The sequence below is a fragment of the Lolium rigidum genome, chromosome 3, assembly GCF_022539505.1.
Source record: "Lolium rigidum isolate FL_2022 chromosome 3, APGP_CSIRO_Lrig_0.1, whole genome shotgun sequence".
NCBI lineage: Eukaryota > Viridiplantae > Streptophyta > Magnoliopsida > Poales > Poaceae > Lolium > Lolium rigidum.
Window position 1 is genome coordinate 36103142 of NC_061510.1, and position 19886 is coordinate 36123027.

Sequence of the window (19886 nt, forward strand, 5' to 3'; positions counted from 1 at the left end):
TACTGTGCATAATGTAAACAATACAAATATCCTTAGACAAAGCATTGATGTTTTATCCCTAGTGGCAACATCACATCCATAACCTTAGAACTTTCTGTCACTGTCCCAGATTCAATAGAGGCATGAACCCACTATCTAGCATAAATACCCCCTCTTGGAGTTACAAGTATCAACTTGGCCAGAGCCTCTACTAGCAACGGAGAGCATGCAAGATCATAAACAACACATATATGATAGATCGATAATCAACTTGACATAGTATTCCATATTCATCGGATCCCAACAAACACAACATGTAGCATTACAAATAGACGATCTTGATCATGATAGGCAGCTCACAAGATATAAACATGATGGCACAATAGGAGAAGACAACCATCTAGCTACTGCTATGGACCCATAGTCCAAGGATGAACTACTCACGCATTAGTCCGGAGGCGGGCATGGTGATGTAGAGCCCTCCGGTGATGATTCCCCTCTCCGGCAGGTGCCGGAGGCGATCTTCAGAACTCCCCCAGATGGGGTTGACGGCGGCGGCGTCTCTGGAACTTTTCTCGTATTTTGGCTCTCGGTACTAGGGTTTTCCGATACGAAGGAATATATAGGCGAAGAGGCAGCGTCGGGGGAGCCAGGGGTGGCCTCCCCATAGGTCGGCGCGCCTGGAGGCCTGGCCGCGCCGCCCTGTGTGGTGGGCTCCCTGCTGGACGCCTCCGACTCTTCTTCGATGTGCTGGAATCCTTCGTGGAAAATAGGGCCGTGGGTTTTTGTTTCGTCCAATTCCGAGAATATTTCCTGTGTAGGATTTCTGAAACCAAAAACAGCAGAAAACAGGAAGTGGCGCTTCGGCATCTTGTTAATAGGTTAGTAACGGAAAATGCATCAAAATGATATAAAGTATGAATAAAACATGTAGGTATTGTCATAAAACTATCATGGAGCATAAGAAATTATAGATACGTTGGAGACGTATCAAGCATCCCCAAGCTTAGTTCCTACTCGCCCTCGAGTAGGTAAACGATAAAAAGGATAATTTCTGGAGTGACATGCTACCAACATGATCTTGATCAATACTATTGTAAAGCATATGAGATGAATGAAGTGACTCAAAGCAATGGTCTATAGTTTTCTAACAAAAAGATAATTACTAACAACTGAATCATATAGAAAAAACTTTTCATGAATAGTACTTTCAAGACAAGCATCGAAAAGTCTTGCATAAGAGTTAACTCATAAAGCAATAGATTCTTAATAGAAGGTTTTGAAGCAACACAAAGGAAGATTTAAGTTTCAGCAGTTGCTTTCAACTTTCAACATGTATATCTCATGGATAATTGTCAACACAAAGTAATATGATAAGTGCAATAAGCAAGCATGTAAGAATCAATGCACACAGTTGACACAAGTGTTTGCTTCTAAGATAGAAAGAAGTAGGTAAACTGACTCAACATAAAGTAAAAGAAAGGCCCTTCGCAGAGGGAAGCAGGGATTACTCATGTGCTAGAGCTTTTTATTTTGAAAGCATGGAAACAATTGTGTCAACGTGTTGACTGCCAAAACCCACCGGCGGGCAGCGGCCTTGTCAACACCGTAGAGCCGGGAAGAGCCTAGAGCTGCGGCTGGCTGAGACCCCTCCGAGCGACGGCCCGCAATGCTCTTCTGGTCACACGCGGCGATGCGAAGTGCAAGGGCGTGCCACCCGACCTATACCTGGCCGGGAAGGTGATGGGGATGCCTCGCTTAGTTTCCTGCAGGGCATACATGTAAACGTTAAATACGAGCCTCGATCGGCTCTCGGGTTATCCTGTGAATCGGCTCAAAGAGCCGATCCACCCATGATTCGTGCGGGGTGCACGAATACTTGGTGGTCCTGCTTGATCAAGATAAAGCTAATTAGATCTACGACGATTTAGGGTTTTCACCGCATAATCGGATCGTCCTACTCCAAGTTGGGCCTCGCGGCCACGCACGGTGCTCGTAAGCCGATCCTAAACAAGGCCTAAAAACCAACATGAAGTTGATCCTCGGAACATCCTGTTTAGGACTTGCGAACGCCACCCTACGTGCCACTCGGATCCTCCCCCTTTGTAAGGCCTAACTATTGCGGATATTAAACTAATCCTTGTAGAACAAGGAGCAATCGTAACGGATCAGATCTACTAAATAATGATCAAGCGGGGTGCCGCCCCACACCCGAGATAGGCGTGAGGGCGGCTAGATATGCAAGGGTTGCACTACGTAAGCATGCTTTAAACGAAGAACAATGCTAACCCTAACACATCTAATGATAACTACGTTGCTCGCCATCAAAAGCGCTTCGATACGAGCAACGCATGAACAACGTGGGGCTTGTGCTTGCCTAGATCGCAAGATGCGATCTAGGCAGCATGTCGCTTACCTGATAGAAACCCTCGAGACGAAGGAGTTGGCGATGCGCCGAGATTGGTTTGTTTGGGGTTGAACGTGAGTTGTTGTTTATTCCATAAACCCTAGGTACATATTTATAGTCCAGGGGACTTTCTAATGTGGGAATATCCCCACCGTACACGAGACAAACTCTAACCTTTAATCCACAACGCAATCTACTATAAAAAGATACACGGGTAAACTAGCCCAAATTCTCCATATAAGGCCGCTTCAGAAATCTTCCACGTGTAATCTTCCAAGCCCATCTCTCTCGCGGCCCACCTCCTGATTTGACCAAAATCTGGTGATAACACATGCCCCCCTGGTTTTGGCAATGATAATTCAAAAACCACTCTGTTTTTCCTTCGAAGGGTCATGTCATGGCGAGAGCGAGCCGTTACGGCATCCGTCATCATTATGCCCCTGTCTTCTCGGCTTCTCTACAAATTCGACGACTTTGGCGTCGATTCCTTGGAAGGCTGTAATGGCATTAAACCTTCACCAGATTTCTCATTACTTAACCGTGCCGACTCGGTTAGCTCTCTTTATCCTCTATTCCATCCCAGCCATCGGCACCAAAAACCCTCTCCTCCTGTAGCAATGTCTTCCTCTTCCTCTTCCTTCTCAAAACTCTTCCCCCAATCTTCGCCGAAGAAGAAGAACGAAGACAGCCTCCACTCCGCAGTGAATCCCTTCTCCTCCGACAAGGAGGAGAAAGAAGGAGAAGCAGCGAAGGCCAAGGCCTCCTCCTCCGCCAAGCTCCCGCCGAAGAAGCGCTCCCGCATGTGGGCGGACAGCGAGGACGAAGATGATGACGAAGAGGAAGAGGAGGAGGATGACTCCTCCTCCTCCATCGGGTATCCGCCGACCAAGCGCTTCCGCTCCTGGGCGGACAGCGAGGATGATGATGATGACGAGGAGGAAGAGGCTCCGGCCAAGGGCTGGGGCAGCGGCGACGAGGAGCTCCTCGGGAGCAGCGCCGACGACGTCGACGGCGGCGATGACGAGGACAGCGACGACTAGTAGTATAGGACTAGTAGTAGCAGTGCACTAGGCACCAGATCCCTCTTTTGAGAGCCATCGGCTCTTTCTTGTAAAGCCACTCCTTGGAATTAATGAAATTGTTCTTTCCATTCATCCTTTAATCGCTCCAATTTCATTCCTTCCGCCTGTCATGCTAAGACCGATAGCAACGCGTCGGACTTCTTTCCTTTTGAACGCCGAGGAAACCGGATTCTAATTAGCTCGTAGGCTAAAAAACTTCTCAACTTTTAGGCTGCGATTAGATATCTGACCAAAATTCTTCGCAATCCCTTAGCCGACAACAACTCATCGGCTATTTTGAGAATCCAGTCCCTTTCCTTTTCTTGCAGCAACAGCCACGGTCCAAGCCCCAGGGCTTCTTATGTAGAGCCGGCCGATCCGCACATAAATCGGCTTCCCAAAGCGAGAGAGCCTTCAAGGTGAGCTGCCCCCGAGCTTCTTTAGTTCTTGGCTGGCTAGATCGGCTCCTTTCCTTTGGTGAATCTAATGCAATCCATCCTTGACCCGATCCGCCCGCCCATGTCTGCTCCCGATATTGTTCTTGAAGAGAGGATCTGAGCTTCCAAACTGCTCCATTGACCCTCTGATCGTAATAGTTACTCCCCTTGAGTCGATGGCCATGCATCGGCTTTCATATCCTTAAGTCGATGCCTGCTGCATCGGCTGTGTTCGAAAATTTTTGAATTTTCATATATATTTTTATTTTTTATTTGGCCGATTTTTCTTAATCGGCCCCCAATGTTTCCTTGCACGTATGTTCTCACATGTTTATCTGCACATGTTCATCTGATTATATGCCCCCCCGAGCCGATACCTGCTGGATGACTGCAGATATCGGCTTGTATGGATAGCCAGGGCACTGCACTTGTACGTCGGCTTCGCAAAAATCCACGCTGACTCTCGTCTGCCGACGTGGCCACTGCTCAGTAGATCGGTGCTGAACGTAAGCAGAACATGTGGTGAAAGTAATTTTGGCCGATTGCTGGAATCGGCCTCCATATTCATTGGAGAGCTGACTGAAGGTCCTGTGTCCCTTCATAAACTTTTTGGGGCCGATCACAAGGATCAGCCTCGCCTGGTTTGCTCATTGGTTTAATCTTGCTATTCGGTTAGGCTGGATAAAACCAACCCAACCTCTGACTTGATGCGCTTGTCTGTCGTCCACCTTGAGTGCACCGTAGAGTCGTGGAGCACTAAGCTACGTCGGCAAGACGAGTACCATGTTTGTGCCGGCCGATGTCTCATCATCGGCTTTCCTCTGTTTGGGGCGCCACTCCATTTTCCGTGGACGACCCTCTTCATCCAGGGTTCGCTGAACCTTTGCAGCCGGATCAGGTCGTGCCTTCCTTAACGTATGCGGGTATAACCTTTCGGCTTCCTCCGAGGCCGCGCAATCGCTGAACCCTGCGCTTTTGGGAACGGCTGAGTCCGTCGGGGCACCACCTTGGCCGGTGGTACCTGTCTTCTTCTACTTCTCCCTCGTCTTCCGAATCCTCAAGGTCTGCCCAACGAGGTGACTCGAGCGCGTTTGCTTTGTGGCGGGAGAGGCCCTAGGCGCTCGAACACGGACACGTTGGCTGCCTCCTTCTTCTTCTTGTTGCATTACGGGCAATTGCCGATTGTGGGCAATCGGCTCATTCCTGAATCCCAGCAGGTGTCTGAAGAAGGGGCAGTCCCAGTGTCTGGCGTTGTCATCTTGCTCCCTTGATGTTTCCGTGGCACAACGCTCGTGCTCCTCCTCATCGCGATCCTGCCGACGATATCTTCTGGCTTCTCTAGCCAGACGATCTCCTCTATCATCATAATTGGACCGTCGGCGTTGGTCATGCCGACTCACATATTTGTTGAGGAGGTGATCGGAGAGGGGTCGCTGATATCTTATATTCTTCACCTCTCCCTCCGTGACATAGCGCTTGCCATCATGACGGAGCCGATCGCGTGGAGCGGCCTCCTCTGTATCCTTGCTATGAGAGCAGCTGCCCTCATCTCCATCTTTGCCGAGTGGTTCCCGGGTCCTACCATGTTGATGCTGAACGAGGGACCTGGCCGGCAACCCTCGGGGTAGGTGACTTCCACCATGTTAACGGCGGGGAAGGGTTGGGTGTCGACCTTCATGGCGTACTGGTTGAAAATTAGCCGCCCCTTCTCTATCGCCGCTTGGATGTGCGACGCCACACCCGGCGGTCGTTGGTGGCATGGGAAAGCGAGTTGTGGAATTTGCGATACGGCTTTCCGTTTAGCTCCTTCGCCGTGGGGAACTTGAGACCTTCGGGAATCGTCAAGCTGTTTCTCCTTGAGCAGGAGGTCGAAGATTTGCTCGGTCTTGGTCACGTCGAAATCAAATCCCCGGGCGGCCCTGGTGGCTTTACCCATTTGCGGGACACGGGGTTCCTCCCCGAGTCCACTCGCCCATTGCTATTTCTTGGTCTCCCGCGAGCACTTCATCTTCCTCTCGTATCGACCATGACTACCGCACGCTTGAACTTGTCTCGGTACGAGTCCGGGTGGCGCTGTTCATATGCCGATAGTTTCCGAACCATGTGCGCCGGCGAGGGATAGTCTCGCTTGGGAGGCCATGTCCTTGAGCCGTGTTGCAAGGCCGGCTACGCCAACTCGACCGCTTCCTTCTCGGTTATACGAACCGAATAACATCGGTTCCTAAGATTCCTGAAGCGCTGGATGTACTCTGTCACCGTTTCCCCGCGCTTCGACGTAGTTGTGCTAGATCGGCAATGCCGGACTCGGAAGCTTCGAATGGTATTGCATATGGAACTGTTCTTCCAATTGCTTCCAAGGCTCGGATGGAGTTTGCTCGGCAAAGAGGTGTACCATCCAAAAGCCGATCCCGTGAGGGACTGTGAAAAGAGCCTCACGCATAGCTGATCCGACACCGAAGCCGGTCCTAGTTGAGCCAAATATCGGCCGACGTGCTCGATGGAGCTGGAGCCATCCGATCCACCGAATTTGGAAAAGTCGGGGAGCCGATATTTAGGTGGCAGCGGGATCATCTCGTAATCGTCGGGGTACGGCTTGGAATAGCCGATCGCCCTTCTTTTCGGCACCATGCCGAACTGGTCTCTCAGTATGGTACTGATCTGATCCGTTGTGCTGGCCGTAGGAGTTGCACTCTGAAGATTCGCCGGGGTGGCGTACTTAGCCAGCCATGTTTGCTTTTCCAGCTACGAGCCAACTGCGGGAGCCGGGCTCGGGAGTTTCGTCGGTGTGGCGTACTTAGTTAGCCACGTCCGCTTCTCAAGCTCGTCGGCGACGTTCCTCCCGTCTTCGCCGGAGTCCCCGATGTTGTGGCCTGGTTTGTGAGTGCCCGAGTCACCACAATCCGGCACATATGTGCACGCGTATCCTTGAGGGATCTCCTTAGGCGCCTCCATTAAGAACCGGTAGTCACTAGGGTCACCACCAATCTTGTAGACGAGGAATGCCGGTGTAGTCGGCACTTCAGCAAGTGCTGCCAACGCATATGGCAGCGGTGGACGGGACTCGGAATGGCAACTCTCCTTGATGAGTCCCGAGAGCTGGTCCCGACGGCGAGTGCCGGTGGCTCATGATCTCCTGGATCACGCGCGGAGCGACACGCTCCAACACGTTGACCAAGTTTTCGAGTGGCGATGTAGCGAGTGAGCCACCAAGTAGTTGATCTCCTGCCGCGAGTCCCCGGGTGCGTTCCTCCGACGGGCGCAGAGGTCTATCCCATCGAGAGCACCTTGCGGTGAGAATCCCTTCCATCCGATGCCATGGGAACGGGTTCTCCGAAAAGAGCCGATGAGGTCGGCTTCGAGGGTGGCCTTGATCTCGTTGTATTGCTTCTTGAGCTCGTCGGGCGGCTCCTCGTAGGTGATCGGCGTGCCGTCCGCCATCTCGGATGCGGATGGCGATGTGGTTGATGTAGACGATTGTCCCACCGGCGTGCCGGAATGTGTTGACTGCCAAAACCCACCGGCGGGCAGCGGCCTTGTCAACACCGTAGAGCCGGGAAGAGCCTAGAGCTGCGGGCTGGCCGAGACCCCTCCGAGCGACGGCCCGCAATGCTCTTCCGGTCACACGCGGCGATGCGAAGTGCAAGGGTGTGCCACCGACCTATACCCGGCCGGGAAGGTGATGGGGATGCCTCGCTTAGTTTCCTGCAGGGCATACATGTAAACGTTAAATACGAGCCTCGATCGGCTCTCGGGTTATCTCGTGAATCGGCTCAAAGAGCCGATCCACCCATGATTCGTACGGGGTGCACGAATACTTGGTGGTCCTGCTTGATCAAGATAAAGCTAATTAGATCTACGACGATTTAGGGTTTTCACCGCATAATCGGATCATCCTACTCCGGGTTGGGCCTCGCGGCCACGCACGGTGCTCGTAAGCCGATCCTAAACAAGGCCTAAAAACCAACATGAAGTTGATCCTCGGAACATCCTGTTTAGGACTTGCGAACGCCACCCTACGTGCCACTCGGATCCTCCCCCTTTGTAAGGCCTAACTATTGCGGATATTAAACTAATCCTTGTAGAACAAGGAGCAATCGTAACGGATCAGATCTACTAAATAATGATCAAGCGGGGTGCCGCCCCACACCCGAGATAGGCGTGAGGGCGGCTAGATATGCAAGGGTTGCACTACGTAAGCATGCTTTAAACGAAGAACAATGCTAACCCTAACACATCTAATGATAACTACGTTGCTCGCCATCAAAAGCGCTTCGAGTACGAGCAACGCATGAACAACGTGGGGCTTGTGCTGCCTAGATCGCAAGATGCGATCTAGGCAGCATGTCGCTTACCTGATAGAAACCCTCGAGACGAAGGAGTTGGCGATGCGCCGAGATTGGTTTGTTTGGGGTTGAACGTGAGTTGTTGTTTATTCCATAAACCCTAGGTACATATTTATAGTCCAGGGGACTTTCTAATGTGGGAATATCCCCACCGTACACGAGACAAACTCTAACCTTTAATCCACAACGCAATCTACTATAAAAATATACACGGGTAAACTATCCCAAATTCTCCATATAAGGCCGCTTCAGAAATCTTCCACGTGTAATCTTCCAAGCCCATCTCTCTCGCGGCCCACCTCCTGATTTGACCAAAATCTGGTGATAACACATGCCCCCTGGTTTTGGCAATGATAATTCCAAAACCACTCTGTTTTTCCTTCGAAGGGTCATGTCATATAAGAACTAAGATACACAAGCGACATATTCCTTACCACAATAGTTTTTTAGGCTACTTTCCCATGAGCTATGTATTGCAAAAACAAGGAATGATTTTTTTTGAAAGGTTTGAAAGGTAGCACACAAGCAATTTACTTTGGAATGGCAGAAAAATACCACATAGTAGGTAGTTATGGTGGACACAAATGGCATAGGTTTGGCTCAAGGTTTTGGATGCACGAGAAGCATTCCCTCTCAGTACAAGGCTTTGGCTAGCAAGGTTGTTTGAAGCAACACAAGTATGAACCGGTACAGTAAAACTTACATAAGAACATATTGCAAGCATTATAAGACTCTACACTTGTCTTCCTTGTTGCTCAAACACTTTTACCAGAAAATATCTAGACCTTAGAGAGACCAATCATGCAAACCAAATTTCAACAAGCTCTACGGTAGTTCTCCACTAATAGGTTTAAACTACATGATGCAAGAGCTTAAACATGATCTACTTGAAAGCTCAAAACAATTGCCAAGTATCAAATTATTCAAGACAATATACCAACTACCACATGAAACATTTTCTGTTTCCAAACAAATAGCAATAGATGCAGCGGCTTCCAGCTTTTGCCATTGAACATTAAAAGTAAAATGAAAAACACTAGTGTTCATATGAAAAAGCGGTGCGTGTATCTCTCCCATACAAGCATGTTAAGATCCGACTTATTCAGAAAATGAAAATAACAAAACAAAAATAAAACACACAGACGCTCCAAGTAAAGCACATAAGATGTGACGGAATAAAAATATAGTTTCACTAGAGGTGACCTGATAAGTTATTGATGAAGAAGGGGATGCCTTGGGCATCCCCAAGCTTAGACGCTTGAGTCTTCTTGAAATATGCAGGGATGAACCACGGGGCATCCCCAAGCTTAGACTTTTCACTCTTCTTGATCATATTATATCATCCTCCTCTCTTGATCCTTGAAAACTTCCTTCACACCAAACTCAAAATAATCTCATTAGAGGGTTAGTGCATAATCAAAAATTCACATGTTCAACAAGTACACAATCATTCCCAACACTTCTGGACATTACCCAAGGTTACTAAAATTTAATGGAGCAAAGAAACCCACTCAAACACAGTAAAAGAGGCAATGCGAAATAAAAGGCAGAATCTGTCAAAACAGAACAGTCCGTAAAGAAGAATTTTTTCGAGGCACTTAACATGCTCAGATGAAGAAGCTCAAATTGAATGAAAGTTGCGTACATATCTGACGATTACTCATGAATTTTTTCATAATTTTTAGATTCTCCTACAGAGAGAACAGCCCAAATTCGTGACAGCTAAAAATCTATTTCTGCGCAGAAATCCAAATCTAGTATCAACCTTCTATCAAAGACTTTACTTGGCACAACAATGCAATAAAATAAAGATACAAAGGTATTTCTACAGTAGTAACAAGCACCTTGACTCAAATATAAACAAAAATTGCAGAAATAAAACAATGGGTTGTCTCCCATAAGCGCTTTTCTTTAACGCCTTTCAGCTGGGCGCAGAAAGTGAAAATCAAGTAACATCAAGAGAAGAAGCATCAACATCATGATTTTCCTTAAAAACACAACTTGTCGCAATAGGTATCTTAGATGCTCCATTATCTAAATTTCCCATAGTGGTACTAAGAGTTTTATCAATTTTAAGCTCATAATGATTCTTTGGCTTAGGCATCTTGGAGACATACATGAAATTTTGCTCCTTACCCACATAAGCTCTCTCTTTAAACTTAAGAGAAGAAAAAGTTGAACCCAAGGTTCCCGTAGCTTCTTCAAGTTCACCAATCCTATGGGTTTGATTATCATGGATAGCACAAGTTTCTAAGACAGCAATTCTTTCATTAATTCCTCCTAGAGATTTATCAAGTTTATCAGTATTATCAAGTAATATTCCCAATTTAGTCTCAACACTTGGAAGATTTTTCTCTATGGCCTCCAACTTTTTCATGACATCCTCAAGAGAGATTTCAATTTTAGCTTCATTAACAGGTGGTATTCCAACTAGACTCTCAATAATGCAATTAGCTTCTAAAGCAGGAGTGCCTAGGAAATTACCCCCCGTAAGAGTATCAAGAACATACCTATTCCAGCTAGAGATACCAACATAAAAGTTCCTAAGGAGGATAATAGTGGAGTGTTTCTTAGTGCACCTATGATGAGCATCACTAATTCTATACCAAGCATCTTTAAAACTTTCTCCCCCTTGTTGCTTAAACGAACGAACTTCAACTTCAGGATTACTCATTTTAGCAATAATAGAAATAAATAAAACAAAACCGAATTAAATAAAGTAAAACAAGTAACTAATTTTTTTGTGTTTTTGATATAAAGAAAGCAAACAAGACAGAAAATAAAATAAAGCAAGACAATAAACAAAGTAAAGAGATTGGGTGTGAGAGACTCCCCTTGCAGCGTGTCTTCATCTCCCCGGCAACGGCGCCAGAAAACGTGTTTGATGGCGCGTGTCTGAGCTTGATGGAGTGTTGATTCTTACCCAGTAACGGCACCAAAAAGCAGATGCTTGTGATGGTAAAGCACATGTCCGTTGGGAACCCCAAGAGGAAGGTATGATGCGTACAGCAGCAAGTTTTCCCTCAGTAAGAAACCAAGGTTTATCGAACCAGTAGGAGATGAAGGCCACGCGAAGGTTGTTGGTGACGGAGTGTAGTGCGGCGCAACACCAGGGATTCCGGCGCCAACGTGGAACCTGCACAGCACAATCAAGATACTTTGCCCCAACTTAACATTGAGGTTGTCAATCTCACCGGCTTGCTGAAAAGAAAGGATTAAACGTATGGTGTGGAGAATGATGTTTGTTTACAAAGAACAACAGAGAACAATGATTACAGTAGGTTGTATTTCAGATGTAAAAGAATGGACCGGGGTCCACAGTTCACTAGTGGTGTCTCTCCAATAAAATAAATAACATGTTGGGTGAACAAATTACAGTTGGGCAATTGATAAATAGAGAGGGCATAACAATGCACATACATATCATGATGACTACTATGAGATTTACTTAGGGCATTACGACAAAGAACATAGACCGCTATCCAGCATGCATCTATGCCTAAAAAGTCCACCTTCGGGTTAGCATCCGCACCCCTTCCAGTATTAAGTTGCAAACAATAGACAATTGCATTAAGTATCGTGCGTAATGTAAACAATACAAATATCCTTAGACAAAGCATTGATGTTTTATCCCTAGTGGCAACAAGCACATCCATAACCTTAGAACTTTCTCATCACTTGTCCCGGATTCAATGGAGGCATGAACCCACTATCTAGCATAAATACCCCCTCTTGGAGTTACAAGTATCAACTTGGCCGAGCCTCTACTAGCAACGGAGAGCATGCAAGATCATAAACAACACATATATGATAGATCGATAATCAACTTGACATAGTATTCCATATTCACCGGATCCCAACAAACACAACATGTAGCATTACAAATAGACGATCTTGATCATGATAGGCAGCTCACAAGATCTAAACATGATGGCACAATAGGAGAAGCCAACCATCTAGCTACTGCTATGGACCCATAGTCCAAGGATGAACTACTCACGCATCAGTCCGGAGGCGGGCATGGTGACGTAGAGCCCTCCGGTGATGATTCCCCTCTCCAGCAGGGTGCCGGAGGCGATCTTCAGAACCCCCGAGATGGGGTTGACGGCGGCGGCGTCTCTGCAACTTTTCTCGTATTTTGGCTCTCGGTACTAGGGTTTTTCGATACGAAGGAATATATAGGCGAAGAGGCAGCGTCGGGGGAGCCAGGGGGTGGCCTCCCCATAGGTCGGCGCGCCTGGGGGCCTGGCCGCGCCGCCCTGTGGGGTGGGCCCCCTGCTGGCCGCCTCCGACTCTTCTTCGATGTTCTGGAATCCTCCGTGGAAAATAGGGCTGTGGGCTTTTGTTTCGTCCAATTCCGAGAATATTTCCTGTGTAGGATTTCTGAAATCAAAAACAGCAGAAAACAGGAACTGGCGCTTTGGCATCTTGTTAATAGGTTAGTACCGAAAAATGCATCAAAATGATATAAAGTATGAATAAAACATGTAGGTATTGTCATAAAACTAGCATCGAACATAAGAAATTATAGATACGTTGGAGACGTATCAGTCGACTTCGTGATATCATCCACAGGGTAGCGAGGAGCCATTACCAGTTCATCATCATCACTCGGCAACTCCGTGGAAGCCACGTTGCTTAGATGGTGGGCCGGTAGCATCGAATGCAGTTTATATCTGTGACTGAGATGGGCCGGTACTTTGCTGGCTAAATTGGGTTAATAAATCCTGATGTTTCTTTAGTTCTTCTACCCTAGAAAAGCGGTCTTCCTCCATTTCATCAAACTTACTATAATCTTATGACATGTCTGTCTTGTCCTCGACTCGCACGACGTTTCTTTTACCTAAAAGAACTATGTGATGCTTTGGCTCATCATATGATGCATGTGTTTGCTTATATATTTTTCTCGGTTTGGAGGACATGTACTTCACATAGAAAAAATGAGATACATCATTGTCTAGGACGAATGGTTCGTCTTTGTAACCAAGATTTTTGAGATCCACTGTTCTTATTCCGTACAGCTGGTGTACCTTTACCCCAACTCCATCCAGCTTGACCCATTTGCACCGAAACAAAGGGACCATAAAAGAAGGTCCATAGTCAAGTTCCCATATCTCCTCTATGGTAACCATAATATGTGTCCTTTTGCCCATTGTTTTTTGTTGCATCAATGCGGTCACCACTATTTTGGTTGGTGCTATTTTTATCTTGGGTGATCATGTAGAAGGTGTTCCCATTTATCTCGCACGCTTGGAGTCGATGATGGTGACCTGGCCAACAAGTACAGCTGATCTCCAACAGTGTTGTTATTCATGAGATGCGTTCACAACTGATAACCCCCAAGTGCAGGGGATCACCGTAGTACATTTCGGTAACTATTTAAGTGTCGAACCCACGAGAAGCTGAAGTTAAACTATCTATTCTCTAAATCTCTATAACCCACTTATATAGCCTTCTATGCAAAGCTAGGAGATATGGTGTGTGTGTGTGTGAAGAGGACGTTTCTTCTATAAACTACACGTGCTGAAATTAAAATACAATGAGTAATACTAATGCAAGAAAAGTATGAAGTGAAGTGAAGTGGACTGGAGTAACTCAAGGTAGTAAGTGTTCTAGGAAATTTCTACTTCATTTGTGTGGTTGTCATAATTAGTGAAGCACAATGATAGTCTTTGTATTGTTTCTTCTAGAGAGGAGCCGGCCATAGATAGGTGTAGCCATGCATATGCGCAAATACACCCCTAGTGATTGATCGTAAGGCCATAGGTATGAGCAAACAAAGGAATTATTAAGACTTAAAGTCCAACCACGGCTATAAGTTTAAAGGTTTCCATAATTATATCCCCCTGTTTGATTAATCATGATTAAAACTACATGCATATTTAGAAATTAGGATAAGGTTTCTGTTAACTCCCGATGTCCCTCTCCCTATCAACATGCAATGGTGACAACCTTATGCATCCCCCAACATATGTGTGCACTCATATATCAGTACAAAAGATCATCATAGAAGATAACAAATACTTATATGCAACCATCACAAATTATCTCACAATTCCCAACAACAAGTTACTACTCAAGCAAAGACATAGAAACACAGTAGATCATGGGAAAATGGTAGATTGCAATGCACATCATGTTTGCCAAGAGATTCTAGTAGGGAGATGATGGAGATGTGCTATGGATGTTGATGAAGAGGTGCAACCCGTGGAAGATATGGCGGTGAAGATCCCCGTGGCGCCGGCCACGGGAGGCGGCAGCACCCCGACAGCATGGCTCCTGGAGGGGCGACGGCTGCCCTTGGGGGCAGCGGCCCCTTGCCCCTTCTTCTTCCTTGGACTTGGTGCTGGTGTGGAGGAGGTTTTCCCCCTCCTTGGCGGCTGCCAAGAAGGAGGATTTTCGTCACAATGGATGGGTGCCTCCGGGTTTTCCCTCAATATATAGAGGTGGAGATGCAATATTGGCGATGGGATTGATGCTCCTTTGATCCAAGGGCTCTTGGACACCTCTAGAATCTTACTAGGACTCCCCTCTGTACTTTATGAGACCTAAAGTCGTGGCTTAACCGAATCCATCAAATATGGCAAGACATTTTGGAAGGTTGATTTAATAGTGTTATTGTCAATGGCCAAGTTTTATTTCAGCACTTGAGCCCTATCAATTGACCCTTACTCTCATTGGAACAATTGATATTTGTAGAAAAGGTATGTTATGTCCATCTAAACTAAAGGGAAAATGTGCGATTGCGTTAGGATGTGGCTGTGGACCTGTCGGCCTCGGTAAGCTGAATCACGTTGTACTTTTGATTCAAATGTGTTTAGATCTTAGAGGTTCTCACTGAATAAAAATAAGCTTTTCTTCTCCTTTAATATTGGCATTAACTTTTAAAAAGAAAATGGCATTGTTGGATGGTGATGTTATTACATTTGACAAAGTTGAGGTGCTCCCACTGCTCATGAAGAGCATCAAATAGCAGATCGCACAGTAAATTGAATAGATGCTGCTGCAGTTGTAATTCTTTGCTATTATCCAATTTTTAATGTGTCCTTCCAATAAAAAAAATATGTTTGCCACACCATGTTGCCCGCCTGTGTTGCTAACTGAATTGGTGGAGCCTTTATGTATGGTTATGAAATTGATTACAAGTGCAATTTGGTACCTCACACCCTTCTATTGTGCATAGATATTCAATTTTACCTTGCGGAGACTAGAAACTAATTTGGAAGTGAAACCAACTATATTTATAATGTTATGAAAGAAAGCCAAAAGTGAAACCTTTGATGTTCAAATGATACTCCCTCCCTTTCATCGCAGATTCAGATGCATCTATATAAATAAAAAAGTGTCTAAATACATTCAAATCAGTGGCAATGTAGTCGCAATCTTTCAAATGCATCACAACACACAACTATGTAGTCGCAATCTTTCAAATGCAGCTGAATTGAAACTAAAATGTAAAGCGTAGCCGAACTTCTCCATTTTCCTGCTTGCAAGGCACAAGCAGCTCACACACTACGTACATAACCACAGGGGTAAACTTGTCGAAGGTACACCAGCATCAGATGTTGCACACACAGTAGGTACACCACCTCCTTCCCAGAGATTGCTTCATCAACACGCACATGTCTGACTCCACGTTTACAAGGACAAAAATTCAGAGAAAAAGACGCGGTGCACGTTCAAGCATGTGCCTGTAATGTTTTACTAGTGCTGGTGATAAAACGAACGACTTTCAAGTAAGATGAGCTTGAATGGAGAGTTCCATCTAGAAAAAATGGAGTATATATAGTACCATAATATGCAGCAACAAAGACTAACATTTACAGGTGATGGATGCTCCTTCCAAAACTTGGCTTTATCTGTTCTGATATTCTTTAAATCCAGATTTAGCTCGCTCCTAACTGCTATAATGATTTCTTCAGGGGCTCATCGTCACTGCAATTAGAGTGATAAAGCGAACTACTTGCAGATAACAAGAGAAGACAACAACTAGAGTCACAACAGCCAACTACGTTTACCACCAGATACAAGCAACAAAATCTTATCAAGGTTACAATCTGAATATAAGTTTGCCAAAAGCATATTTATCAGTAATTCAATTCTTCCAACCAGCTAGCTTCTTGGTACTTTCACGACTATACAAAGGGGGACTGAACAAATGTCAAAGTTGTATCAACTAGTTTCAGGCCTTCAGTACAGCCTTTCAACTGGAATCATATTGATTTGGTTTTTTTCCAATGGACCAATGTCTACGAGAAAACTACGCTCTTGTTGTTTCATTCTGTTTGTGTTCTTTATCAAGCCTGATTCTTTCGCGACTTGATTTTCAGTCTCTTGATTAGCTTTGATATATGTGTGTATCTTCTGCTCGAGCGATCCAATGGATCAAGTATTGAATTCTACTTGATAGAGCATGACTAGACACAAAATCCTTTTAGAAGATTACAGCAAGTTAGAATATTAGAGCAAGTTAGAACTATACCCAGGTTCCCGGCTGCCGAGTCACCAATCCCCGACGCCACTCCTTCCTCGCCTAGCGCCAGCAGCCAGCCCCTCCTCCTCCCCCGCCGCGGATCCACCGCTGCTCCTCCCTTGCCTAGCGCCGGCGGGTGCGGGAGGTACACGATCCGTCGCGCCCAAACTTGCTCCTGGAGGCGGAGGCGTGAGGTTGCCCCGACAGCAACGTGAGTTCTCACCGCCGATCCCCCAATCCCCGATGCCACTCCTTCATCACCTAGCGCCAGTGGCCAGACTTCTCCTCCTCCCCCGCCATGGATCTGCCGCTACTCCTCCTTCCCTAGCGCCAGCGGCCGGGTCCATACAGCGATGGAAATGAGCAAGATAGAATGAGGGAGGGCAAGATCAGTGAATTTAAGATTCGTGCAGTTTTATCGGATGATTCAGCCGCTCAAAAGGACACTTGTATATTATTATTTTCGTAAAATATATTAGAGGTTCCGGTCCCATATATTTTGGTTCCGGTCCCACAATTTTGGTTCCGTTAGTTTAGTTCCATCTATTTAGCACCATTAGATTGAGGTGGATGGATGGTTATTAAAAATGCCAAGCAATGTAAAACTTGTATCATAAATTAGGGTAGCAAAATAACTGTAACAAGTGACAAAATTGGGGCAAATTAACTCAGACATGAAATAAATAGTGCTCCGGGTCAAATATTGCAAGATTGCAGTGAAATAAGCATTTCCTGTTTGTGCAAGACACAAAGATCCAAAGCAAGTCTATAGAGATTGCTTTCCACCAACATTTAGATGAAGACCAGAACCACTACTATGACCATGGATGTTGAGTCACAGAGCAAATTGGGCCAAGGATGTCCGCTTAGCCTAAAATTTCTTGTCTGAGACTTAACCATTGGCAATATATAATGATGTGAAACATACTAGTTGATAACTTATTATAATAGTGTCCTCGAAAAAATGTTATAATTGTCAGGATCATGAAATGTAAGTCTGAATAGCATCTTGCATCTGCATTTTATTCAGCAAAACTCAGATTGTACAAAATACCAGGGTGATACTACTACCATTATCACCACCATTTTGCCCCACAAGCCAAGCAAATAATCCAACTACATGTCATCAACAAACATTGTAGGAGTAAACATGGCAAAAAAAAAAAAGAGGAATAACAAGATGGCACCTTCATGAGCCTCATCAAGATAACACATGGACACGCATCAGCACGACATCATCACTTGTCACTGTCAACCACACCGAGCTCAGCATCAATGGCATTGCGCGCAGTTCCCAGGTCTTCGTCGAGGAATATGTCCCAGTGGCCATCCCACCGGATGAAGAACTCTGTGTCTTCCAAGTACTTCACACGGTGCACGTCCCCAGCAGGCGTGAACAGGAAATCCCCATCAACCAGGTGGTAGTTTTCTTTCTTGGTTAAGTTCCACACCTTCTTCTTGCCTTTGATGACCACCAAATCGTGGCCGAAAGTGTGGTGGTGAGCCGGCTCCACACTTCCAGCTTTGAAGCGGACGTAGGCCGAAGTGGGACTCTGTCGCACAATTCGCATCTCGCCGCCTGGCATGATATCCACCGGTTCAAACTCCATCCCTTTCCTCAGGCAGCAGATGGCACAGGTGGAGTCAGGGGCCGGGGCTGATCCAGATCCCTCGGGGATGGATGCCATCTCTTGAGAGGCAACATCGAAGAACTGCTGAATGTCCTCCGGCCAGGGCGCGTCCCCGGATGCGGGGCAGGGAGCACGGAATGGGGTGGCGAGCCAGGCGTCGGCGATGGCGGCGGCGGTGTCGGGCGGGGTCGCCGTGCCGGAGAGGGCGAGGACGTTGCAGGCGTTGATGGAGCGGGTGTTGACGGCGTCGGCGACGGAGCTGCAGTGAGTGGCGTACACGCCGGGGTACTTGTTGGCGAATATGGTGACGCCGGCGCCAGTGCCGCAGACCAGGACGCCGCGGGCTTCGAGGGCGGGGTCGGACGATGAGGAGGTGACGTTGCGGGCGACGAGTGCGGCAGCGGAGTAGTACTTGTCGACGCCGAGGTCGACGACATCGGCCACGGAGGAGTGGGCGCGGAGGTGCGCAACGATAGCGTCCTTGAGCGGCAAGCCGAAGCCGTCAGCGGCCGCGAAAATCTTGAAGCGGCGGTTGCAGGCGGAGGCGGCCATTAGCGGTGGTAGGTGGCGGTTGTTGATTTTGCAGGAGTCGATCTGAGATTGGATGCGGATGCGGAGAAAAGGGAATGGAGGAGGGAAGAGGAGCAGTGGCTAGTAGCGAGCCAGGCAACTGGGCCGAGCTACGCAAGAAATAGGACGACTCGACGTCGACGACGACCATAGGTGGACTTGTTGTACGAGTATTTTTATTTCGGACGAACATAGGAACACCAGGCACTGCCGGGAGCCCCTATACATCGCGTTTAGCGAGTCGGACGCGCCACGCTGCTCATGGCGTTTCCAAGATGGGCCTGGCCCAGCGCAGTTGTGTGCACCACAGCAACTTGAACTTGTTGGCTCGCTGCGCAGATTTCAGCTAGTGTAGTTGCATAGGTATTCAGGGCAAGGTGAGGTTAACCTGCAAATGCATGCAAGTTTTCATCCAGGGACATTTTCAGTTTTCAAAAAATTTAAAAAAGAGTAAAATACATGGTAAGTACCTGAACTTATTGGCGGGGTTCAGATTAGTCACTGTACTTCGAAAATACTAATTTACGGTAAGTAAAGACGAGTTGCATGCTCACGTACGGTCACTGGCTCTAGGAACGCGAAGTATTTGCGAACATGGGGCTCACACGATCCACATGTCAGCACACACACGTCAGTTTAGCATTGTGTTTTGCAAAAAGACTTTGGATGTGCAGAAACCAATCCACCCACCCCTTCCTCTCCTCCAGCACCAGATCCGGTGACTGGCTCCCTCCAGCCTCCGCCCCACCCACACGCCGCCACGCCGGAGCTGCTGGTCGATCAGGACGACGAGAACGCCAGCGCTGCCCGGCCTCCCCACTAACGTGCCCTTCCCAGACTCGCCACGGGCGCCTGGAGCAGCATAAGCAGCCGATGTCTCCTGTCTCGTCTCCCTCAACTCCAGGGACCTGCGCTGGACCACGTCCTTGGCGACGGCCGCACCCCGCTCGAACCAGCTTCCGCGGCGACGACATGGTGCACGGAA

General features: G+C 47.1%; 1 protein-coding gene across 2 annotated transcripts; it reads right to left on the reverse strand.

Annotated features, from left to right (window-relative positions):
• Positions 1–15644: 15644 nt before the first annotated feature.
• Positions 15645–19023, reverse strand: LOC124695595 (DNA damage-repair/toleration protein DRT102-like). 2 transcript variants are annotated; one of them, XR_007000576.1, is made up of 2 exons: positions 17888–19023; positions 15645–16162 (listed from the first exon to the last, which is right to left on the reverse strand). XR_007000576.1 is itself a non-coding variant. In XM_047228422.1 (1 exon), exon 1 carries the CDS (start codon positions 18881–18883, stop codon positions 17939–17941), a length of 945 nt encoding a protein of 314 aa, XP_047084378.1. In that variant the 5' UTR covers positions 18884–19023; the 3' UTR covers positions 17699–17938. The 2 variants fall into 2 exon arrangements, 1 of the variants encoding a protein (XP_047084378.1); XM_047228422.1 differs by lacking the exon at positions 15645–16162 and having other exon boundaries at positions 17699–19023.
• Between the last annotated feature and the right edge of the window lie 863 nt (positions 19024–19886).

What these genes read in the sequence shown, in the direction of transcription:
- LOC124695595 (XM_047228422.1), bottom strand. Translation starts at nt 18,883, where the DNA reads ATGGCCGCCTCCGCCTGCAACCGCCGCTTCAAGATTTTCGCGGCCGCT.